Source organism: Nicotiana attenuata, unplaced genomic scaffold (assembly GCF_001879085.1).
Source record: "Nicotiana attenuata strain UT unplaced genomic scaffold, NIATTr2, whole genome shotgun sequence".
NCBI lineage: Eukaryota > Viridiplantae > Streptophyta > Magnoliopsida > Solanales > Solanaceae > Nicotiana > Nicotiana attenuata.
Window position 1 is genome coordinate 138 of NW_017676191.1, and position 26,428 is coordinate 26,565.

General features: G+C 35.3%; 2 protein-coding genes across 2 annotated transcripts; one reads left to right on the forward strand and one right to left on the reverse strand.

Moving 5' to 3' along the window:
• Window positions 1-8,931: 8,931 nt before the first annotated feature.
• LOC109220827 lies at window positions 8,932-10,197 on the reverse strand. The gene has a single exon (XM_019385291.1). The coding sequence runs from the start codon at window positions 10,195-10,197 to the stop codon at window positions 8,932-8,934; it is 1,266 nt and encodes a 421-aa protein (XP_019240836.1).
• Window positions 10,198-13,986: 3,789 nt separating this feature from the next.
• LOC109220829 (3-hydroxyisobutyryl-CoA hydrolase-like protein 2, mitochondrial) lies at window positions 13,987-23,432 on the forward strand. The gene is made up of 14 exons (XM_019385294.1): window positions 13,987-14,234; window positions 14,341-14,421; window positions 14,504-14,572; window positions 14,698-14,761; window positions 16,199-16,278; window positions 17,240-17,323; window positions 17,944-18,028; window positions 18,488-18,573; window positions 18,655-18,776; window positions 20,163-20,223; window positions 21,560-21,658; window positions 21,739-21,840; window positions 22,764-22,805; window positions 22,914-23,432. The coding sequence occupies exons 1-14, from the start codon at window positions 14,094-14,096 to the stop codon at window positions 23,031-23,033; spliced, it is 1,236 nt and encodes a 411-aa protein (XP_019240839.1). The 5' UTR covers window positions 13,987-14,093; the 3' UTR covers window positions 23,034-23,432.
• The last annotated feature ends 2,996 nt before the right edge of the window (window positions 23,433-26,428 follow it).

Here is a 26,428-nt window from a genome sequence, read left to right on the forward strand (position 1 = left end):
ATTGATTTGGCACGCCATGCTACTGTTATACTCCCCACAGAGCGAGAGAGGGTGCGGAGGTTTATTGTAATAGACTGGACTAGATTTTAGACCTTATCAGTCATGGGGTCCGGGTTTTTATATAAACCAGAAAATTTACCTGAGCCAATAATTAATTTACACAATTAGATGGTTAAGCAACCAGTAACTTAGGCATACCGACCACCATGGAATTACTCCTATATAGATTGCTCTATTTTTGTAGAGGCCTTCATGTGATGTCCCGGTTGTACAATAATCTGGATATTAACCAGATCAATTGGTTAAGCATTTATTCATACAAATTATATTAGGCTTATGAGGCTCCATTGCTTCACCTTCAATGGCTACGGGTAAGGAAATTGTAGTTCTGAGTTTAATGTCGTCAGCTCGACTTATTAACAGCTGAATGTATTAGGCTATCAAGGTTACCGATGGTTGTTGCTCAAAATGTCCTCCAAAATACAACTTTAACCTGTGACCATTTACCTTAAATTTATCTCCTCCATTGATCTGTTGAATTTCAATTGCCCCATATGGAGTAACATCTGTAACATTATAAGGACCTGTCCACCTGGATTTTAATTTTCCTGGAAATAGCCCCAGTCTGCTATTGTAAAGAAGTACTTAATCTCCAATTTTGAATCTTTTTTGTCGGATCAAATTGTCATGCCATATTTTTGTTTTTTATTTGAATATTCTGGCATTTTCATAAGCTTCCAACCTCAGTTCTTCCAACTCATTAACCTGAAAAAATCTCTTTTTACCAGCAGAGGTTAATTCAAAGTTGAATGCTTTCAGTGCCCAAAAAGCTTTGTGTTCTAATTCAACTGGCAAATGGCAAGCCTTTTCAAAGACTAATTTATATGGGGATATTTCAATTGGCATTTTGAACGCCGTTCGATATGCCCATAATGCATCATCTAATTTTAAGGATCAGTCTTTTCTTGGAATTCTAACCGTCTTTTCAAGAATTCCTTTTAACTCACGGTTGGAAACTTCAACTTGCCCCTGTGTTTGAGCATGATATGGTGTTCCAGTTTTGTGGGTCACGTCATATTTTGATAGCAAAGCAGAAAATTGCCTATTCATAAAATGAGTTCCTTGATCACTAATGATGACTCGAGGTGTGCCAAATCTAGTAAAAATATTTTTTTAAAGAAAATTACACACTGTATGAGCATCATTCTTCCTTGTGGGGATGACTTCAACCCATCTTGATACATAATCCACAGCCACAAGGATATATTCAAATGAATGAGAAGAAGAAAAAGGACTCATGAAATCTATTCCCCAAACATCAAATATTTCACATACCTGTATTGATTGTAATGGCATCTCATCTCTCTTAGTGATATTACCTATTTTATGGCACATGTCACATTGTGCAGCATATGCTCGGGCATCTTTGAAGAGTGTTGGCCAGAAAAATCCGGCCTCCATTACTTTAAATGACGTACGGTTTGCAGCATAATGACCTCTAATTGCTCCGTCATGGCAGTGATACAAAATTTTAGTCATATCTTCTTCGGGTACACACCTCCTGATGATATTATCTGCACAAATTTTGAACAAGCAAGGTTCATTCCACAAATAATACTTAGCATCAGAAACAAGCTTTTTTCTCTGCTGGTAAGAGAGATCTTGGGGTGTCCATCTTCCAACCAAGTAGTTAGAAATCTCTGCGAACCAGGGTGGTTGAGTCACAACAGAGTCAACTGAAAAAATGTGTTCATCGGGAAATTCTTCTTTTATCTCGCTGAACTCAAGGGGAGGGTCTTCTAGTCCATACAAATGGTCAGCTACCTGATTCTCTGTTCCTTTTTTGTCTGTTATCTCAAGGTCAAATTCTTGCAGAAGTAAAATCCATCTTAACAATCTAGGTCGAGCATCTTTTTTGGCTAAGAGGTATTTTAAAGCTGCATGGTCAGTAAAAATAGTCACCTTTGTTCCAATCAAATAAGAACGAAATTTATCAAATACAAATACTACCGCCAGTAACTCTTTTTCTGTTGTGGCATAATTCAGTTGAGCCTCATTTAGTGTTTTACTGGCATAGTAAATGGGACGAAAATCTTATCTTTTCTTTGGCCTAAAACAGCTACAACTGCCGTATCACTAGCATCACACATAACCTCAAAAGGTTGACTCCAATCAGGGGACACAACTACAGGGGCAGTTGATAATTTCTCCTTAAGGGTGTCAAAAGCTCTCATACAATCACCTGAAAAATCAAACTTAACATTTTTCATCAAGAGGTTAGTCAGCGGTTTTGAAATCTTTGAAAAATCCTTTATGAACCGTCTGTAAAAACTTGCATGACCTAGAAAGCTTCTAATGCCTTTAACAGTTGTGGGAGGGGGTAATGCTGTTATAAGATTAATTTTAGCCTTATCAACTTCTATCCCATTAGCAGTGATTTTATGTCCTAAAATAATTCCCTCTGTAACCATAAAATGACATTTTTTCCAATTCAGAATCAAGTTTGTCTCTTCACATCTCTTAAGAACTAAAGTCAAGTGGTAAAGACAATCCTCAAATGTTTTGCCAAAGAGTGTGAAATCATCCATAAAAATTTCAAGAAATTTTTCAGTCATGTCAGAAAAAATTGCTGACATGCAACGCTGAAATGTAGCAGGGGTGTTGCACAGACCAAATGGCATTCTTTCCATGAGGACATGTGAAAGTTGTCTTATCCTGATCTTCGTGTGCAATTGGTATTTGGTTATACCCTGAATAGCCATCAAGAAAACAGTAAAAACCATATTCTGCAATTCTTTCTAACATTTGATCAATAAATGGTAAAGGAAAATGATCTTTTCTGGTAGCATCATTGAGACGTCTATAATCAATACATACTCTCCATCCTGTAACAGTCCTTGCAGGTATGAGTTCATTATTTTCATTCTTTATAACTGTCACACCTCCTTTTTTCTACTATGCCCCGTGAAGGGATATAATAAAAGGAGTTTTTCCAATTAAAGGACAATCGAAACGGGATTCATTTTATTAAAAGATTCAGAGTCGCCACTTGGGAGATTTATGGTGTCCCAAGTCACCGGTTTGAATCCCGAATCGAGGAAAAGGTTTGACTCTGTTTAACAGTCGCGAACCAGAAATCCGGGTAAGGAATTCTGTTAACCCGAGATAAGGGGTTAGGCATTCCCGAGTTCCGTGGTTCTAGCACGGTCGCTCAACTGTTATATTCGGCTTATTATCTGATTTTAGAACATGTTCAAACCTATGTGCATTTACCTTTTAACCGCTTTTAATTAAAAAAATTTAAGAAATTGAACGTCGTTTAAAACATGTTTCTGGATCGCATCACATGAAATGCACCCGGATCCTCGACACATTTTATTCAACGTTTTGGGATTTGGATTTGGGTCGCATGAAATGCACGCCCGAATTTAGGAAGGTAAGATTATTAAAGAACGTGCCTAAAGCGACTAACGTGTTATTAACTTTGTGAGGGCCATGAAATTAGCTAAATGGCACACCTCAAGTTCTAAATATTTTAAAAATATAATTAAAGAGGGTCACGCAATTTATGAATTTTGTTTGGCGCAGCGCACCTCCATTCTACTTTTAAAGGATGTCCTAATTAAAATTCGAAAAGGCCATGAACTATTATTATCTATTTGGGCCAATTCCACAATCAATTAAAGAGACTTAGCTAAATGACTAAAGCCTTATAGGGACTGAAATTCCATCTAAATAAACCAGATATGTTAAACCCTATGAATCAGTACATGGAGAAATACAAAGGGGTAACGTGAAGCCCAAATAAGGAGCAAAGGCTCAGAACCAACGAAATCCAAACAACATCAATCATTCGGTGGGCCAATATACGTGTGAATAACAACTGGGCTTGTTTGTGCGATTGGGCCAACGTTGGGCCCAGTTCTTGTAATCCAAATGATTTAGATCAAATTATAATAGATCAGATTATAATGATACAAATGCAAATTGACGCCAACCCATGAACATGAAAGTGAGAGATTTGAACTTCTGATTTAAACATTTTTACACAAATTAGACCCAAAAACTCCATCAAATTCATTTAGAAAATGCCTGGGCCTGAGAATGAGCCCAAATTTGAACAAGGATCACTTCCAATGAGGACAAGATCCTTAGCTCAAACTTGCTGCTCAACTCATAGGCCAACCCTTTAATTTCACTTTTTTACAACAGAAAAACGAGCAAATTGCAAGAGTAAAATGTTCGAAACTAAAGATGCAAGAACAACTGAATCTTAAGTTTACATATTTCCCAATCTTGAAACAAATAAACACAAGACTAAGGCTATGGAAAATTAACCGTTAAATGCACAGATCAGGATTTAACTAAGAACCCTCTTAAAATCAGTTCACCACAATATTAATACTTGCACAAACAAATATATTAACCTATAGTTATTTCCATGCTCAGACAATACTCAAATTTTAAAATCAGACTAACATTTACAACAGGATAGCAAGACCTTGAAAACCCTTCAAAGGAATCAGTACTACTATAGACTAAACTCTTGATGACTTCTAACAATTCTCAACTCATTTCTACCCCTGGCTCACATGGATTGCAAAATTATCCTGCCTACCAAAGCTAAGCAAACAAACAAGATGTAAATATGTCATAGTCTCAACAGTCCACATTTAATTACAATATGAAGACCTAGCTAATCGATAAAGACTAATTGAACTACAATGAACTAAATGTACATAAATCGACATGAGAAAACAGGCACAGCTTTATTTTCATTTCCCGTTTGAAAGCTGCATCAGGGGGATCCAGAACATATACCTGAAATTCAACAATAGAAGCCAAAATAAGGGATAAATGAGTGGCAAGAAGCAGCAGCAGGAGTCAGTGTTCAGCAAGCACAAATGGATCCAGAAATACACAAGGAGGATCAACTTCAAACCAAATTTGGAACCAGCAATATACCAATGGAAACAGTTATCAAAGTCCACACCAAGCTGACCCCAAACACTCGAAAACCAACTAAGTATAGCTCATAACTTCTGAATATTCAGGGATTTTTAAACAATCAAATTCTCAAAGATCTCAGGAAAAACTTGAATGGAATAGTGTTGTTTAGGAGGTTCTAGCCGCCTGACTTTTAGTGTTTTTTTAGTGCTTCCCAAAATCTGAATTGCACCCCAAGTAACAGCGCCTTTATAGGCAAGTTACTAGGGCAAACTTCAGCTTTTATTTTTTACACCTTAGTCCCTTTTTGAATTTTGTTTTTAGATCAGATACCCTCCATTTATTGACTTGCTTTCCAAGTTAACTACCTAAAAGTCTGAAATTCACCTAAAACCCCTACTAGAACCTTCCTATTTCAGTTACACTAAGATTCCCTAAGTTGAACTCCCTAAACTACCCCTAATGACCTTGCAAATTACCTAAGCTACCAAACAGACCTGGGCTCAAACGGCTGGGCCTTTTTGTATTGGGTCATAAATGATTCCAAGAGCCCAAGCTGATTCCCAAATAAACCAACATGAATATCCAAAAACCCAAATTCTGACCCAGGCCCTACCACAACCAATTTGACCCTTACTGATTATTAAATCGATTTTGATAAAGATAAAAACCAAGAAGATAAAATTAAGCAAAGGAGAATTAACTTTGAGTCTGCTTGAAATACTAACAAGAACAAGGAATTATTCAGAAAAGCAAGTAAGAACTAAACGAAACAAAGATGATCTTAGAACAAATTATCGAACTGAAACCTATTGGACTCGATTTGTGAAGGAAATAGTGGTGAACTCAGCAATTGATTAAACTATTAACAAGCGAATCAAATAGGCCAATCAATCCTAACTAAAACTTATCCAAATTATCTCAGGTAACCAGAAAGAAAAAGAAGAAGAGAAGATGAAAAGACGCTAAGAAGACAGAAAAATAAACAAAAGAAAGTAGGAGGCTCACCGGCTCGGCTCGAACTCAGGACTGATCTTTGATTTAATCCTCAAACAATGTCATACGCTTGTTCTTGGCCAAGAACCAACAAATGCCATTATTCCAAGATCAAACGGACTCTGAACGCTGAAAAGACCTTGAGAGATGTCTTTGCATGAACAGACTATGCTATGGCTTTTAGGGTTCAAACCAGATTCAAGATTCGACGAGTGTGGCTGTGATTCGAGGCAAACGGGGTTGAGATTTGGAATGTGGATGTGAAAGGGATTACGTGGTGTTGATTTTGGGGTTAACTGGGGTCAGCGCCGCCGGACACAGCGGAGGCGACGCTAGGGTTTCGATTATTCGAACAGTGTGGGTAAGATTTGAGGGATACGGGGCATGGATTTGGAACGAGGAGGGGAAGGCGGTCAAGTGGTGTTGATTTGGTGGCCTTTGAGTGATCGCCGCCGGCGGAGGCAATTTTCGGCCGGCGGTGCACGCTGGGAGGCGATGGCGTTACAGGTCTCTGATAACAGGTGAGAGACGGAGGTGGGGGTAGGGTTCTGAGGGGGCGGGGGTCCATTTGGATATTTATATACTAAACAAGCCCAGCTTCCCAGCCGTCCGATCAAGGAACCTCGACGGCTGGGATTTGTTATAGGCAGAACGGCATCGTTTTGAGCCCCTGGGGGGATGGACCGGGTATGGGGACCGGATTTGGGCTGGAGCAGGGCAATTGGGCGGGTCAAGGGTAATTTTTGGATGCAAATTTGATTGGGCTTGGCCCAAATCTGATATTCTCCTTTCTTCTTTTGTTTTCTTTTTCTTTTTTTTTTTTAAAATTAAACTAAAATCTTAATTAATTCCTAACACCTAAAAATGATAATTACCACCACTAACGAATTAAAAAGGAAAACTACTAAAATCAAAAATTAACTCCAAAAGTGCAAATGAAACTATTTTGTGATTTTTCCTTTTTATAAAATACATAATTACTAGTTAATTCTTATAAATGCAAAGTCAAACCCTAAATGCAAATGCAATATTTTTTTTGTATTTTTCACTAATTAAAATACACAAACAAAATGCAAACAATTAACAGAAAATACCACGAAAATTCACAAAATTAAAAATAATGAAAAGAAATTATTTTGTTTGAAATTATGGAAGTAATTCATATAGGGCAAAAATCACGTGCTCACAGCTGCCCCTCCTTGCTCGGAAACACGAAGAGTTTTCGTGCAAAGATAAGTGAGCAAATACGAGCGATTTTTGCCCGTTTGAATACTCCGTGTGAAGCATTTTTGAAAAGTTTGACTGCACCCTGCTTCCGAGGTTGCCTACATATCCTCGGCTAAAAAGGAATCAGGTCAGTGTAGTTCGGGAAGGTCTGGTAGCTGGGACTACCATGAAGCTGTGGTTTCACTGTTGCTGCTGCTGCTGCTTACTGAACCCCCTTATTACACTGTGTCGAAATAAAAAGAAGCTAGACTAAGCTATGATCTATGAATTACAAAAGTCCTATCTATGTCTTCAAACTTGCTCTTGTAGTTCTCGTTGCCTTGTGAACTTGTATTCTCCTGATGGAATTCTTTTGTTGTTGCCTTGAATTGTGATATGAGATGTTTTACCATTTCTCCAAGTGATGCTTTGACCGCTGAAATTTGAAATATATGCCTCTGTTCTCCAGGCGGGCTCCTGATTGCTAAAAACTTGAAATAAATGCCTCTGTTCTCCAGGCGGGCTCCTGATTGCTAAAAACTTCAAAATAAATGCCTCTGTTCTTCAGGCAGGCTCCTGACTTCAACAACTCAAATAGACAAAAACAAAAAAAATCTCTTGCCCCAGTTCGGTGACTGGGCATCATATTACCAGATATTAATAAGAATTTGAAAACTAAAACTNTTGGAAAGAAGGGGGGAAGGTGGTCAAGTGGTGTTAATTTGGTGGCCTTTGGGTGATCGCCGCCGGCGGAGGCGATTTTCGGCCGGCGGTGCACGGTGGGAGGCGGTGGCGTTACAGGTCTCTAATAACAGGTGAGAGACGGAGGTGGGGGTAGGGGGTTCTGAGGGGGCGGGGGTCCATTTGGACATTTATATACTAAACAAGCCCAGCTTCCCAGCCGTCCGATCAAGGAACCTCGACGGCTGGGATTTGTTATAGGCAGAACGACGTCGTTTTGAGCCCCTAGGGGGGCTGGACCGGGTATGGGGACCGGATTTGGGCTGGAGCAGGGCAATTGGGCGGGTCAAGGGTAATTTTTGGATGCAAATTTGATTGGGCTTGGCCCAAATCTGATGTTCTCCTTTCTTCTTTTGTTTTCTTTTTCTTTTTTTTTTTCAAAATTAAACTAAAATCTTAATTAATTCCTAACACCTAAAAATGAAAATTACCACCACTAACGAATTAAAAAGGAAAACTACTAAAATCAAAAATTAACTCCAAAAGTGCAAATGAAACTATTTTGTGATTTTTCCTTTTTTATAAAATACTTAATTACTAGTTAATTCTTAAAAATGCAAAGTCAAACCCTAAATGCAAATGCAATATATATATATTTTTTTTATATTTTTCACTAATTAAAATATACAAACAAAATGCAAACAATTAACAGAAAATGCCACGAAAATCCACAAAATTAAAAATAATGAAAAGAAATTATTTTGTTTGAAATTATGGGAGTAATTCATATAGGGCAAAAATCACGTGCTCACAATAACTGTCATACCTCCTTTCTTTGGTACTACCTGAACTGGACTTACCCAAGGGCTGTCTGAAATTGGATAAATAATATCTGTCGCCAGAAGCTTGACAATCCCCTTTTTCACCACTTCTTGCATACAGGATTCAATCTCCTTTGGGGTTGGATTATTGGCTTGTAGATATCCTCCATGAGGATTCTATGCGTACAAATTGCTGGACTAATACCTTTGATATCCTCTACAGTCCATCCTAAAACTCCTTTGTGTGCTTTTAAGACTTGAATTAGTCTTTCTTCTTGTTTTAAGTCAAATAAGATGAAATAATTATTGGAAATAGTTCTTGCTCAAGATAAACATATTTTAAATGAGAGGGAAGAACTTTGAGTTTAATTTTTGGTTGAACTTCTTCTGATTGCATCTCCTTATCCTCTGAATCTTTTTCCAGTATTTCAGTTTCTCTCCTAATTATGGGATCATCATCTTGTGCGGTGCCTGATCTGGTCAAACATATTTCCATTGAGTCTGAAATTAATTGATTATCTTTGAATTCATCTGCAATATCACTAATCATGTCAATAGAAAAGCATAGATATGATGCCTCATCTCCTGAAAATCTTAGTATCTTTTGCATATAAAAAATGACTCTTTCTTCATCAACTCTCAAGATTAGTTGCCCTTGATGAACATCTATGATTGCTCTTCCTGTAGCAAGAAATGGTCTACCCAAAATTATTGGTTCATCAGTACATTCTTTCATTTCAAGTACTATAAAATCTACAGGGAAAACAAACTTATCTACTCTTACAAGCACATTTTCAATTATTCCCTTAGGTTTCTTAGTACTTTGATCTGCAAACTGAAGATAAATACCTATGTCCTTCATTTCACTAAGATCCAATTTTCTAAAGATAGAAAATGGCATCAAATTTATTGAAGCTCCAGAATCACAAAGTGATTTTTCAAAATAGACTCCTCCCAGAATGCACGGAATGGTAAAACTGCTAGGATCACCAAGTTTTTGTGGTAGCTTATTTTGAAGTATAGCACTGCATTTTTCAGTAAGCATTACCACAGAAACTTCTTCTAATTTCCTTTTACTTGACAAAATTTCTTTTAAAAATTTAGCATATGAAGGCATTTGCAATAAAGCATCAGTAAAAGAAATATTAATATGAATCTGTTTTAAGATTTCCAAAAACTTTGCAAATTGACCATCAAGCTTTTCTCGTTTCATTTTTTGTGGAAATGGAATTGTCACAGGTGGGGCAGCCATTTTTTCAGAAATTTTTTCTTCCTTATTCTTTATTTGTTTATCCTTTGATGGTTCAAATGGTTTTTCAAAATTCTTACCCTTGTCTACATGTTGTTCTGTCTGGTTCTTTTCTTGTCTGTCTGCATAAGGTTCATCAAGTTCCTTACTTGACCGTAAAGTGATGGCCTTAAGGTGCTCCTTTGAATTTTTCTCTGTATTGCTTAGTAAGGGACCCTGAATCTTTTCTGACACAAGAGCTGCCAATTGACTTAACTGAATTTCCAGATTTTTGAGGGATGAATTTTGGCTTTCCATCTTTTCATCAGTGACCTTAATATACTTGTACAAAAGGTCATCAAGACTTGGATGGGCTTGTTGGGGCCTCTGCTGGTATGACCCTGCTTGTTGATATGGTCTTGCTTGCTAATAGGGTCTGTAACTCGGTTGCCCACGATTTTGACTTTAGTATCCCGGCGGACCTTGTACCTGTTGTTTCTGGAAGCTTTGAGAGTTTTCTGCACCATTTGGGTTACTCCACCGAAATCATGGATGCTTCTGTGCCATTGGACTTGGCTTGTAATCGATGACATTAACCCGTTCATCCGTTTGATTGGTTGCTTGACATTCATGGTTCTGGTGGTTTCCTCCGCACATGTCACAAGCCTCAGATTGATTTGATTGTTGTGTATTCACCTGAAAAGATTCAAACTTTTGTGCCAAAGAAACAATCTGTTGCGTTAGTGTATTTAAAGCATCAACCTAATTTATCGTAACAGCCTTTTTAATGATTACACGCTCATATGGCCATTGGATAGCGTTCTCAGAAATTTCATTCAACAGTTGCAATGCTTCCTCTGTGGTTTTTCCCATTACAGAACCTCCTGCATCTGCATCTGCATCTATCACATTTCTAGCAGAGGGTTTTAACCTATGGTGAAAAATGTACAATTGCATATGTTCAGGAATGTCATGGTGTGGGCATTTTCTTAACATTGCTTTTAATCTTTCCCAAGCTTGATAAACTGACTCAGTGTCAGTCTGCAAGAAATTAGATATGTCTTGTCTTAACTTTGTTGTTTTAGCAGGGGAAAAATATTTGTTTAAAAACTTCTGAGTCATTTGGTCCCATATCGTAATGGACCACCCTTGAGGCAAACTTCGCAACCAAGTCTTGACATCTCCTTTCAAAGAAAAATGAAATAGCCTTAACTTGATAGCTTCAGGAGGTACTCCATTGCACTTAGCAGTTTCTACAAGTTCTAGAAAATCAATTAAATGACTGTGAGTCTTCACTTGTATCACCAGTGAAGATACAAGATTGTTGAATTGTCTGAATCAGGCCGGTTCTGATTTCAAAGTTGTTGGCTGCCACTGGGGGCTTCCTAACACTAGATTCACAGTTGAAGCGATCAGGTCTAGCATAATCCCTAAGGATTCTGTTTGCTGGCCTTGGCGCCATTTCATCAAATTGATCCTCTACATGGACTGGTGGTGGGATCCCTAGTGAGTTAATGTCATCTGCATCCTGGTTTTCCATTTCTTCACAAGTGGCTCCTTGAGAAGACGATGTTTGTTCTTTCCTGCGCAATCGAAGAAATCCTTCAATTTCAGGATCGTAATTAGCCAATTTTTTTTATAGAAGAGCGGGTCATAAACTACTTAAAAATTTGAAAGTAAAAAAAAAAAAACATTAATTTCTAGTATAGTACTAGTAATTAATAACTAAACTAAAGTAAAATTTAAATATAAATAGTTAGTGAAGAAAAATAAATACCACAATATTATAGATAATAATACTAGTAATTAGTCTAGTAATATAAAATAAAAATATAAAACAATGAAACTAACAAGTAAGCATCAATAACAATACTAACAATGAATTGAAATAGTATAGTATTATTAATTATAAACAAAAGTTGTACTAGTGAATAATAGTGATCAATAAGAATAACATTGTAGAAATACTAATACTAACAATAATAATATAATATTACAGAAAATAATTATAACTAAACAATGATAAGAAAATAATAATATGTAACAACAAACTATATTGAAAAATAAAAAAATACGTCAAAGTACTAGCAATGAGAAAAAAAATTGATACAATAGATGATAGTACTAATAATAATTACACTAGATATAATGAAGAAAAGCTAATGATAGCAGAAATAGGAAGAAGTACTAATATAATTTTTTGTCTTTTTAAAGTGCTGTTACAAAAAGAAAATGATAATATTAATATTACAGTAGTAATTATAGTACTACTTAGTAATTAGTGATAATAGTAACAGATAAATAACAATAATAAGATCTCAAATTAGTAACAAAATATTTAATATGAAGTAGATGTATGCTAATCCCCGGCATCGGCGCCAAAAATTTGACGAGGCCAATGTGTATAGGATTTTTCTGCTCGTCCTTTGTCAAATTCTAGTATACTTTATGATATCGTCCCACAGAGATCGGAACATCTATGATACAGACTTTTAATATTTCAACTACTATGTGAGAGAATCAATTTGATGGAAAGTGAGGTTTAAACTTGTTAATTACTTAAATAAAAACAAAGAACTTTCGAAAGATTTATAATTTAAAAGAGTTGGGAATCGTTGAATTCACTTAATAATATATTACAATAAAATCTCAATTTTTACATGTATTTCTCTGAGGAATAATTGCTTATTGCTAATACAACTATATTTAGCTCACTAAAAAGTAGTCAATTAATAGCACTCCGTGAGGTTATGTAATTAATTGAGTTAAAACTAGTGACAATTAGACCGAAATATTTTTCTTGCTTGAATTGTGCTAAGAGGTAGTAAAAACTTCGTGAGAATATTTTTACTAAAAAATCAATAATCTTGCCTACGACAATTCCTCCGTGAGAACTAAAACTGAGGCAAGCAAGATTAAACTTGGAATAATAGTTTACTAAAAATTATTCTCACTCTACTATTTTATTCATTGGTTATTATATATCAATTTTGCTTCGTGAGAATTACAAAATCAATATAAAAATAACTTAGAGATAAAAATATGTAGAAGTGATAATACTGATTAATTAAAACTATTATTACGGCACAGTACAAAGTATAAAAAGAAAGTTTCAAGCCAAGGATGTATTAAACTGAGATAGTATTATAATATATATATTAAGCTTCGTCAACTATCCCAACAAAAGAAGTTACTCCATTACGAAGTAACAAAAACTAATTTAAAAGAAAAAACTTATGAAGTAATATTATTCTTCTAAAAGAAAGACAACTAGTAGAAAATACTAAATACAAAGAGAGAGACCAAAGATTAGTTTTCTCCCCTAAGACACACTTTACAATACATTATGAGTGTCTATTTATAGAAAATGTGTAGCAAATGTGAGATGATGTTGCAACTTTAAGTCTTGAAGTTGTGACTTCAAAGTTGATGTTGTAACTTGAAGACTTCATGTTGTGACTTCAAAATTTGATTCACTCTTGTTTACCACGTGCATTGCTCTTTTTCCTCCTTGTTTTGCTTGTAATACTCTTTCCTCAATTCAACTTTCCTCTGCCAAACTTGTTAGAAAATATAGGAGAATCGAATATATTTATTCATGATTTATTTAAAAATCCTTACTTATACGTATGAAAATACATGAATAATTTATATTCATCAGGGCGCATATTGAATTCTTCCCTTAAATGAAAATGGTAAATGGTGAGCCCATTATTCATCATGTTTTGAACCTTGCGACATTTGCCTCGGGAATTTCTTAGTTAAAAAAAATGAGACACAAAAGAACTTGCTTTTTGGTGTGTGGATCAATCAAATGAGACCAAAAGAAATAGTAATTTAGAAAATTGAAGTTGAAATTGGAAAGTAAAATCATAAGAACCATGAAAAAAGACTATACATAAAGAAAGAAAAATAAAATTGATGAGAAGTTAAATATATTATTTAATTTAGTGAGAATTTTTTTCCAATTAACTCAGTTAATCTTACGTCTACAAAATTTTAAAAATTATTAAAATTTAAAATCTTTTATTAATAATTATATAAAAATAAATTATGAAGTATATATTATATAATAATATAGTAGTACTTTTTATTTTTGGGGCCTTAATTATTTGGGGCTAAGGCAAGGGCTTAACTTGCCTTGCCCTAGAGCCGCCGTTGCCCAGTGCTCTGTTTCACAGTTAAAAACTCAGTAAGCTCAACAAAGAGAGAAAATGAGAATGCACAAACTGAAAGTTTTACTATCACTGACTCAACCATTGCGGAGACATGATTCCCGATTCCTCTCTAATCACCATTGTAGACACTTCTCTGCTCAACCCAGCCACGCCCAAGTGGATTATCTTCAAGAACAGGTTCATTCACACATATCCTGTTCAGTGAATTGAAAAAGTACGTCAAAAACCTCATTTACTGTGTTAAAATACTGAAGTGTTATTGTTTCATGTGTTGTTGTCACAGGTTTTGGTTGAAGGAAGGGCTAAATCAAGAGCAGCTATTCTCAATAGACCATCTGCACTTAATGCTATTACTCCTTCTATGGTTTGGCATTTTCCCTTTTCCTTTTCGCAGAATATGTTACATGGTTTTTTATGTCTGTTGTTGACTATATTTTAAATGCTAGGCTGCTCGTTTAAGTAGATTGTATGAGTCTTGGGAGGAAAACTCAGATATTGGATTTGTCATGATGAAGGTAATGTATTGTACTGCAAGGTTTTTTTCACCTTCCTGTTCTTTTAATTTTTACTTTGAAGTATCGTAGTTCAGCAACTTGCACGTACCATCAAATGTTTATGTTTTTGATTGAATATATTGCAGGGGAATGGCAGAGCATTTTGCTCTGGAGCAGACGTCGTCACTCTTTATGAGTTGATTAATGAAGGTGTGTCCGCTTTTAGTTCTGTTTCTTACCCCTTATTGCAATGATCAAGTATTCCTTGCTTAATTTTATGCTATGATCAAGTTTATTTCCGGCTTAAATTTCTGCAATGATCAAGTACTCCGGCTTAAAATTCTGCCATGATCAAGTATTCCCATCTTAAATTTCTGATTAAAACAAAGATGTAAACTTGTTTGTAATATAGTTTCAAGGATTTCAAGGTTTTCCAAACTTATTTTGGTTGCTATCATTATGCTTGATGCTTTTGTGAACATAAGGGTTGCTGCTTCGGAAGTTCTTTGTGTGATTATGACTTTAATTTTGTGTATTCCTCCTCAATGTTATAATAACTGCTCCCTTTCTGTTTTCTCCTTTCTTGGGTGTAAATATCACTCAAAGTTAATGAATTATAATGTGTTAGAGGCATTCAAAATTGTGGCTTAGCAGTCAATGAAGCTGAAATGGACCATGGAACATCAGGTTTCAAATTCCAACATAGGCAAAATAACACCTTTGACGCCTCTATTGGAATTTGAACCCAAAGGTGTGCCTCTGTGTTGGACTGAGTTATTTGGTACCTGTGCTTGAGAGAGGTAGTAGGTATCTCATAGATTAGTCAAAGTGCGTGGCCTGACACCACCTTGATAAAAATATATTACTCCCTTGGTACCATTTTATGTGGCACTATTACTATTTGGGGAGTCGAATAGATCTTTTTAACCACAATTTTCTTAAATATTTTTTAAATAATTAGAATTATTAGCTTTTAGACTTGTGGTACTTTATCTAGTTCTAAATATGTAAATCTATTTTAAACTTTTTGAAGTTTATGTCCGACTTCGCGCCAAAAAATTGACTAGCTTGGCGCTCGACTCCTAACCCTGCCGCATAAGATGGAACTGTGAGAGTATTGTGTTAGAGAAATGCTTATCTGTGTAATCAGTAATCAAGGTGATGTAGCATTTGCAAATTGTGAAAATAAGGAGCCCTATAAGAAACAAATTGAATACTTAAGTGGAACAGTTCTTTCTCACAACCTAGTAGGAGAGAATGGATCATCATTAATCCTTCTGTCCGAAATGTTAATCAATGAATTTATTTGATTTCCTCGCTACATAAGAGAGAACTGGCAGAGTGATAGTGTCAAGCTGCCATGTTTGTGAAGCTCTCCTTGTCTACATCAAATGAGTCTAACTCAGAAATATAATCGTCACATTTTATCAAACTTAGGTTCTTCTTATGGCTGGCGTTATACTATACATTGCAACTGAAGTCTTAGATGGACTTAGAATTTCCTATAGTTAGAGGAGAATAGTAGATCATATAATAGATGAGTACGCTTGCTCACAACATTCTCTGCTCTGGAGGATAATAGCTAGTTTTGCAATTTATTGCCTACAAACTATTGGCAAACATTTTCATGGTTTCCTTTATCTGCAGGGAAGGTTGAGGAGTGCAAGAAGTTCTTCGAAACATTATATAAATTTGTTTACTTGTTAGGAACATATCTCAAGCCAAATGTGAGTATGCCTCGTTCTTTTTCTCTTTCTGCATATTTCATTGTCAGTGAGGTTGTGCATTGAGTTTTGTCATCAAATTGCTGTATCTCTTTTCTCTTACTGGCAGATCTCTGCAGAAAGTTCCCTTGCCTCACCGCATGTATCAATCTTAGGGATTTAAAATGCCCGTTTTAACTGTCACGTCATTAATCTCTATCTGCACAATTCAATAATTTAACTCGGCATATAATCCATAAATCAAACTTGGTAAATGGTGTTAGGTAGAAATATGTCAAATCTGCCCAGTGAAATATATTGTTACCATAAGTACTTGGAAGACATCAAAGCTGTATGGGAGGTTTCACTGCATGAAAAATCCGAATTGGGATTGATGCTTATATAGTCAAAGGGCTAAAACATAATAAAAAAACCATAAATAACCTTGCTACCATGTACTGGAAAGCTACTGCATCGCGGTAAATTTATTTTCTATCAGTGCACTCCAGTAACTTAATTTGTGCATCTTGCTGCTGACTTCTTTTCTCAACTCAGCGTCTCTTGAGTAAATGGTCATAATTTGTGTAACAAAGTCGAAATGACGAGCGGTTTCAAATGTTGGAAACCAGACTTCAACGGCTACAGTTTTGCTTCAGAAACTATGACCAAATGCCTTCATAATATAAGAGTTATCCAACTAAGAAGTCAAGTCATCCTTTTGATTTTTTACTTAAGTTTCCAACATTCTCTTGTTCTCAATGCACTTCTTCAACCATCCTCTCTTTAAAACAACATCTTGACATTACCACATGATCATTAAAAGTTTATAAGATGCTTTAAGTCATAGCTAAGACATGCTTGGAAAGTACCGGGTGTTACATTATAGGCCATTGGATCATCTTACAATTTGTCTTCTGATTTAACTTCGTGACAAACTGTAGCGAACATGTTTAAGTCAACAAGTATTATTGATCATTATGTGCAGGTGGCAATTTTGGATGGTGTCACAATGGGAAGTGGGGCAGGTATTTCGCTTCCAGGAATGTTTCGCGTTGTAACTGATAGAACTGTACGTACCTTCTTCGATGGCGCTGACTCTAACACCTGATTTCCCTGTCTAGCAAAAAAACTTCTATATCCTTTTTGATTTGTGTGGTTCATTGTTCCTACATGCCCAACTTGTATTCTCTTTAATGAATGGGCTACATTTTTTTTTATAACTGTGGTTTCCGGGTCAGCTTGCGCGCACCTAGACTAATTCTACGGGATACCTGCTACCTCTCACCAGCAACAGGTACCAGGTAAATATGTCCATCCTGGCTTGAACAAATGGGAAGGAATGACCTAGTGTTTTTTATCTCTACTAGAATTTGACCCTGAGACCTTATGGTTCTGAACCCACTTCATTGACCACTAGGTCACATCCTTAGGTGCTGAATGGGCTACACTTTATGCTGTGTGAGTCATGCAATTCTCAATAAACTTTAGCTGACATGATATTGTGGTATATGTGATAATTGTAATACTCACCATAGGACATTGCTCAAACTTTGAACCATGATATGATTTCTACCTGAAGAAAGCATTTTGTATGATATGCTGGCTTATTAAATTTTCTGACATGATTTTCTTTCCCATAATACTGACGATGCCCTAAACTTACAAAGTGAAATGGCAAAATCATTGCAGGTTTATTCTACTCCTGAGGCTCAAATTGGTTTTCATCCTGATGCAGGGGCTTCTTATTATCTATCTCGTCTTCCTGGCTACTTAGGCAAGTTTGAACAAAATATTACTGATAAGTAGATTTGTGTGTGGGGCTACGCTAGTTGATACATGGACCAGAAGAAGTGCCACATTGTTCTGTTATTATCTTATTGTTTTCCTACTTTGATGTCATTTCTTTCGAATCTTTTTGTGCCTGCTGAAACTGATGATGTGTCTCTTTGATGATGAGGTGCATTGTTATTTGCATTGACCATTTAAGTCATCCATAAATCTGGATTTCCCCCTCTTTTTGCAATTTTCCCTTTTTTTTATGTTGATGTGTTAGATCACTTTTCTCATACCACCAAATGGCAGTAATTTCTCTGATGAATTCTCTTTATTCCTTTTGTTAGTTACTGCTGAAAACATGCTGATTGTTAAAGCAATTTACATATCAATGTATTCGACTACTTTGACTGTGATAGAAACTTTGATGCTAGAGTTTAATAGTGGCATCTCTTTGCAGGGGAGTATTTGGCTTTAACAGGAGAAAAGCTTAATGGTGTAGAAATGATTGCTTGTGGTCTTGCTACCCACTATTCACTCAAAGAAGTTAGTAATAAGTTAATCTATAACTATATTCTCAACTCCTATTCTTCCTTTTAGTAGCTCTGATGTTTGCTGTTTCAACAGAGGCTTCCTTGGATGGAAGAACGTCTCGGTAAATTGATCACAGATGATCGTCTTGTCATTGAAAATTCTCTAGCCCAGTATGGTGACCTTGTTTACCCAGATAGCAAGAGTGTTCTGCACAAGTAATGTTTTATTTTTGTTTCCCTTCTTCCATCATTTTATTTCTACGACATGCTCATTGTCAATGCTGGGGGGCCTGCTCAAGTCTATGGATTTGGAGGGGAGGAGAGTAGATTACTGTAGGATTCAGTTAAATGATTCTTTTAAGAAGTTTTAAGACAGTGACATGTTTTAGAAACTCATGGTGGTACGATATATCAGTACTTTAACATGCAATATCTTTTGGATGTTCTACGACCCCCTTTTACCCTGTTTGTTAATAATAATGCAAATTAAGAAAAGGGAAAGGAGAGATTCAGAGAACGCAAGCCGCCCAAAAAAAAGAGAGGGAAAGAAAAGGTAGTGGCAGAAAAATGACACGAAGATTAAATGAGATGAAATTGGAGGGAGAGGAGAATATGGGTAACAATGTGGTGACCTTATGTTATCTAGTAAGCATTGGCCATAACATCAATATTCTATTAATGAGTGTTCTGGCTATAATAATTAATACGAGTTAATATATGTGCTATATCCAGTACAAACTCAAACTGAAAACATGGAATTTTTAAAAGTTAGGTGACTATGATACAAAATAAACACTATACCTTGTCCAACATTCATACATACCTCTAAAGAATCTCCACTTTCTCGTCATAATCCCCTTCCACAAACTTTACTCCAGAAATATTGGCCCCTTAACCAGAAAGCCATCCATTATCTACTATCCCGTATTTAACAGATATTATCTCTCCCTGAAGTGTTTGGTCCATTTCCCAAGAAATGCTGCACTGGAATGGATATCTCCTGATACCCAACCTCCCTCTAATCCTGAGACTGTTTTTCCGCTAAATGGTGTCCCGGATCTGTCTGATTCTTGTGTACTCTCATATTCCGCCAGCTCCATAAACTGAAGTACCATTTTGGGGTTTGAGAAGTTACCCACTATACTCCAGCTAAGTTCAAAAACATACACCAGATTTGTCATGTCTTTTTGCTGTGTAAGAACGGGCATGGTGTCATTTGATTCAAACAAAAAAGCATCTACTCTAGATCTTGATGCCTCTTTTCTGCAGGTTTTCATGAATTAAACAGTTCTATATGTGATTTAGCCATCAGAAAAAAGCTATATTGTTTGTTTGTGGTTTTGGGGGGGGGGGGGGGGGCTTTGGTCTTCCATATCATCTTCCAAGTCCACAGGTCAATCCTTTCTGAACCACTAGTCGATAAAGTTCTCTTTAACCCTTTTTTGTCTTCGGTGAAATTTTGGATGTATCTTTACATCCATTAAAGATGCCAATGTTGTCTTTTCTTTTGCTCGCAGGAAAATTCATTTTTTTTCTATCACATTTCATTTTAGTCTGCCCTCTTTCCGTTTTCCTTTTTCTTAACCCCTTTTTGTGATCCAGATTTGAGAAAATCGATAAATGCTTTAGCCAGGATACAGTTGAGGAAATTATAGAAGGTCTGGTAAGTGCTCTCTCTCTCTCTCTCACACACACACACTCACGAAACACACTCTTTCTTTCTCTCTCTCTCTCTCTTATTGTCCTTTCTTTCTCTATGTACAATGCAGACACATAACTTGTACTGATCTATAATATCAAGAATTATGTTTTTCAGCATTCTGGTAAAGCCAATATGTACAAAGGTTTGGGTTTGTGGCATAACACGGTCTACTATAAATTCCCAGAGAAAAGTTACTCTCTGAATTATCAGAATGTTGTGTCAAGCGTTAAAGTGTTGAACCCTGAGAAGCATGTATTGAAACACTAGAAACCAAATTGGATAGCACCATTTCCTATCAGTATTATTCAAATCCATTTGAAAGGGTAGCCCCAAAGATGCTATTTTTGTTATTTAAGTTATATTCATCCTGGCACTATTTTGCATCTTCTTGATGCCAGCTATATAATACCTTACTTCATAAAAACAAGTTATATTCATCCTGTTCCAGAAGATTTGCCATCTATGTTATGAAGGTCCCAAATAGTGGGCATTTTGAATATTTTATCAACCGGAGGTTTACATCTTAATCTTGCTCTTTAGTTATAAATTATTCAACAATAGTTCACAGTCCGGAGCAGCTTATTAAATTTAGTGCTTGCATATATTAAATTGAGAAATACTAGAGCTGCCTGTGAATTATGACCTAGAAATCTCTGTCAGCCATACATAGGTTATTGCTATACGCTACACCAAATGCTTTGACAAGTATTTAGCCGAGATCATGTCCAATAAGAAGATTGAAGCTGAAATATATTGAAAAACTAAAAAAATAAGTCCAAAAACTTCATAAAGAAAAAGTCCAAAAAGGGTTAAAAGTTGTCTTTTCCAACAAAGTATCGAACAATAGGTGATTTTGGTAGAGACTATATTGACTAGCCAATGCTGTAAAGATAATTGTGAAGCAATTCTGGCTATGGATCGGTCTTATTTAGTTTCTACGTCTTTTTTTCCCTCTCTTTTTCTTGCTTCTTTTTGTATGCCTTAAAGCATGGTAATAGAAGTTAGGACATTATTTTAAGACCTTTCCTCCTGGATATTGATCTTCGGATTTGTTCAGCTGGCGCTTTTGATTGGTTTAATGTGTTGCCTTAAAAGTGTATGTGTATTCTGATCTCAGAAATGAGAAATCTAGTTTAGCTGTTGTTAAAGTTCTGGTTTATTTCTGTTGCTAGGGGTTATGGAGGATGGTTTTTCTAGACATGCTTTATGGACTTTACTATTCTTATAACATTTGCTTATTTCTCTTTTTTAATTGCACTGAGTTCCTTAACTTGGTTTACTCTGTCGTGAAACGCAGGAAAGAGAGGCGGCAGAATCTCATGATGAATGGTGTAATGCAGCTCTTAATAAAATGAAAGAAGCCTCCCCATTGAGTTTGAAAGTGGCTTTGAAATCAGTAAGCTGCTAACCATTTCCTTTGCTTTTGCATTCCAGATTTTTCATGATTTAAACTTCATTTTTGCTGCCAAAATGTAGATTAGAGAAGGCAGATTTCAACCCCTTGATCAGTGTCTAGTTCGTGAATATCGCATATCCGTTAATTGGGTGTCCAAACGGATGTCCGGTGATTTCTGTGAGGTATGTCTTCCTCTAACACTTGACTGTACAAGTTTGTGTGCACCATATACGTTATAGAATGTGGAGGGAGAGGGAAGGAGGAAAAAATTTCTGAGTGCTGGAAGTAAATCATTGTACCTTAAATGTGAGGTTATATACACACACAAAAAAAACAGTGGTGTCCGGCCAGCTTACGCGTACTTTGGCTATTTCCATGTATACTTGCTACCTCCCACCAACAACTACAAGGTAACTCTGTCACCAAGGCTTAGGTAGATGGGATGAAATCACTTAGCATTTTCTGCATTGTACCTCCCTATCTTTTGCCAAAGTAAAAACTGGAATAAAAAGGGTAATCTAGTGATTTGCAATCTTAAGAATAAGCATATTGGCAATACCTGGATTAGAACTGAAGATGATTCACATCTTATTCCGCTTAAATCATTCATAAATTCCGTAATCATGAAAGATCACCCATGCAGATTATGCAGAGTTTATATCGGAAACCATCTTTTGTATTAGTAATACAGGGTTGCATTAAGTAATGTAGGTTTCATGGTGGAATCTAAACGTTCTATTATTAGTATTGCAGAGTTTTTTATGTCAGTATTATATTTTCTTATAACTCAAACAAATGGAAGGGGAGCCTCAGAGCAATGGTAAAATTGTATCCGTGTGACCTATAGGTCATGGGTTCGAGCCGTGGAATCAGCCACTGGTGCTTGCATCAAGGTAGACTTCCTACATTATACACCCCTTTGGGGTGCAGGCCTTCCCCATGCCCGACATGAACGCGGGATGCTTTGTGCACTGGGCTGCCCTTTTTTGTAACTCAAACCAATGAGCTCTTGAAAACTAAATTTCATATACCAGCAAATGTAGCATTTTTTCCACTGAGATTTTTTATGTTAAGGTAGGATATTTATCCTCAAAAACATTTTCAGGGTGTTCGTGCTAGATTGGTTGACAAGGACTTTGCTCCAAAGGTAATGAACAGTCTTCCATGCATGCTTAATTTCCTACCCTCTCCCCTCTCTCTTATTTTAGCTAAGAGAAGAAAAGGAAACTTATTCGTTCTTGTACTGAACATTCAGTGGGGTCCCACGCGGCTGGAAGAAGTTACCATCGACATGGTTGACTGCTTCTTCACCCCATTAGGTGAATTAGAACCCGAACTGAATTTGGCCACTGCACTACGAGAGCCTTCTATGTGATCGATATCCTGCTTTGCTCTACATATGGGAAGTTTTATGTTCCCGGGTTCATTATAATACAAGGGACTGACTGGAAAATCAGGACTGCTAAAGACATTCCTATCAAGATGTTGGATATATTTCGGTTCCCTTGGAGCATAGGTAAAATAAATTACCATGGTACCTTCAGATTTTTTTGCATATCCTGTTTGACCCATGGATAAGTGTAAACGATAATTTTGCGCGAGTAATACTACTAGCAAGAGTTATAGTTGAACCCTGAGTCACCTTGTGTTGTTGCAATCTGACTTGTGTTGTTGCAAGAGTAGTGGTGCTAGCGTTGTTCTTTATGTTGTTATTACATGGTGTGTGATCTTTTATTGTTTGAGTAAGAGTTAGCTCGTCTGTTGAGCCGAGGTATTTTGGAAACAGCCAAGTTCTGCATACACTATATCCTCCCTAGACTCCACTAGTGGGATTCTACTGGGTTGCTGTTGTTGTTGTTGTAGTAAGAGTTAGGTACAAATATCAGCTTTCGGGTGCGGCCCTTTCCTGGACCCTGCATGAACGTGGAATACTTTGTGCACCGGGCTGCTTTTGTTTTTTCTTCTTATTTTACTGTTTGGTGAAAAGGCAACGGAAGTGTATATGCAATGATATGATAGTCTGAAAAAAGAGAGAATATTTTCGGGCAAAGATTACTTTTAGCCCGAAACTATTTATATTCGGTAGCCGTAAAAGTGTATAACTTTTTTATATTTTTTTATGTATAACATATAGAAAAATAAAAAATATATATAAAAGTTATACATTTTTCGACTATTATTTTGAGGTGAAAAGATTAGCTACTGTAAAATTAGCTCCATTAATTTTCAATGGAGCAGTGGATGTATGCCACGTGTGAAAGAGAAGTACTAATGGCCTAGATCAATTTCTATTATACTCATTCCATTTTTTATTTATTTCACCATTAAATTATATTTTAAAGCCCATGGTTCTTGCATAAAAATACTTCTCAATTTTGCTTTAGTTGTCCTATACATTCAAAAATGTTTATAAACAAGAAGTAGTGGAATTTATCCACTTTTCGGAAGGAAAAAAAAAGAAGGAAGAGAACAAGAATTTGTCCTCTTTTCTTAATATATACGTACTTCTTAGGGTGTTCATGGTTCGGTTTGGATCGGTTTTCCCCTAAAAAGAAACCAAATCAAGTAAGTTGGTTTTTCAAATATTAAAACCAAACCAAACCAATTAAGTCGGTTTTTTCTCGATTCGGTTTATGTCGGGTTTTGTCGGTTTTTCAATTTTTTCGGTTATTTGTCGTTTTTTTTTTAAAATATAAGACATACACTACCAAACACATATTCCGGAGACCACATTTTCAACGTAACACTATCAAATCAATTGCCCTTTGAGAAATCTATTATTTACCAAGATATATTAATGATAATTGAATCAAATAGTGATGAATAATTTAAGGACTCAATTAAAAATATATTCTGGTATGAGAAGTTATGGGAAAGAGTATATTACAGCATTTCTAATTCGTGAATTTAATTATTATTAACACGAAATGGATTCTTACACTTAACAAAAGAAAACTACCAATCAAACTAGAATGTAAAGGTAAAACACTATACTAAAAGTGCAAACTATTAACATTTACCATTAAATTTTTGAAACTTTGTATAAAAATATACATATATATAGGTGTAATAATAAATTTGAAATAGCTACTCCTATAGTCGGTTTGGTTCGGTTATTTTTCGGCTTTTTTCTGATTAAAACCAAAACCAAACCAAATTTGATTAGTTTTTAAAATTCAAAACCAAAACCAAACCAAACCAAAAAGTATCGGTTTTTTTGGTCGGTTTGATTTGATTTTCGATTTGGTTCAATTTTTCGAATTTTTATGAACACCCTACTTCTTATAATCACAAATAAAAATCAATGGAGTACGAAAACAAATAAAAAACAAGTGCAGTAAAATTGAAGAAGTATGCCTTTTTGTTAAATAAATACAAAAGTAAATACGTATATTTTTCTTCTGTGAACACTGACAATGATTTTTAAAATCTAGGTGTCCTTTTTTTTTTTTTTTTAAATTTGTTAAAATATTTGTTTAGTACATAAAATAGGTAAAGGAAAACTGAAAGAGTATTCTATATAAATATCTTGTGTTATTAAATTCTCCTATTATTTAAAGCTGAAATAAAAAAATGAATAAGAGACTCGAAGAGTATCATAGAAATTGATCCAGGCCATTAATATTTTACTTGCAAACGTGGCTTATATCCACGGCTCCATTGAAATTTAGTGGAGCTAATTTCACTGGAGCTAATCCTAATCCTCAATTGATTTAGTATGAATTTGGAATAGATATGCAGAATCTCCAAAGTTTTGACCAAATAAATGTTCATAATTGGAAGAGATTCGACTTACTAGAAAATGGACTAATCCAAACCAAGCAAGAATACTACTGCCGTCAAATCTCTATATAACAGCTCCATTTTTTCCGGATATTTTTGATTGTTATAGCAAAATGCTGCTATAAAAAACATATAATATAATATAATATGTAAATTAGTTCCAATAAAAGCTTGACTTTATAGTAAAGTGTTAGTATAGACAGGTACTTTGGAATTAGACATTCACTTATCACTTCTTAGACATGAAACCTAAGAATTCGGAAGGTGTATTAGAGAAGTAAATCCTCTAAATTATTTACTGCTAATGAGATAATATTAACGTAAAATTATTGCTTTCGGAACTAGATTTGTGCCACATAAAATTGATCCAAAAGAGTTTCAGTTATAAAATTTAGAGATTACATTAAAATATTACGTGGCAATAACATCTCCTGGAGCCTCGAAAATCAATGCATGTTGCGCAAATTTGCAGAATTGAAGTACTCTTCCGGTTTAATATTTTGGCACAAAAATTAAGAAAATATTTAATAAAATTAATTTTAAATAAAGTTGACTAAATTATCTTTATCTCTGACTTAAATGAGTGAATAATGACCATATACCTTTGGAGTCTTACAATTAATAGGATTATTTTTCTTTAAAATAATAATTATTCCAGATAAAATTTACTTGCTTGGAGTGACAAATAATTCGTTTTTTACACAAATAGCTGGTCAACTTCACGGTTTATTTTTTATAGTCAGTATGAATAACCTATAAACTCATTATACACAGTTATACACATAGTATACGTAATTCATGAATTATACATATATTAGACATTCACCGGCTATTTCTAGTTTAAACATTTGGTGAACGGCTAATTATATTAATTCTTCACAAATTTTAAAAAAGAATAGGTGGAGTATTATATATATATATATATATATATATATATATATATATATATATATATATATATATATATATATATATATATATATATAT

Bases quoted from the DNA above. Each gene is read 5' to 3' on its own strand.
- LOC109220827 (XM_019385291.1), bottom strand. From the start codon at position 10,197: ATGGAAAGCCAAAATTCATCCCTCAAAAATCTGGAAATTCAGTTAAGT.
- LOC109220829 (XM_019385294.1), top strand. From the start codon at position 14,094: ATGAGAATGCACAAACTGAAAGTTTTACTATCACTGACTCAACCATTG. The intron at 18,029-18,487 runs GCAAGTTTGAAC...ATCTCTTTGCAG, and splicing joins TCGTCTTCCTGGCTACTTAG to GGGAGTATTTGGCTTTAACA. The intron at 22,806-22,913 runs GTAATGAACAGT...CTGAACATTCAG, and splicing joins ACAAGGACTTTGCTCCAAAG to TGGGGTCCCACGCGGCTGGA.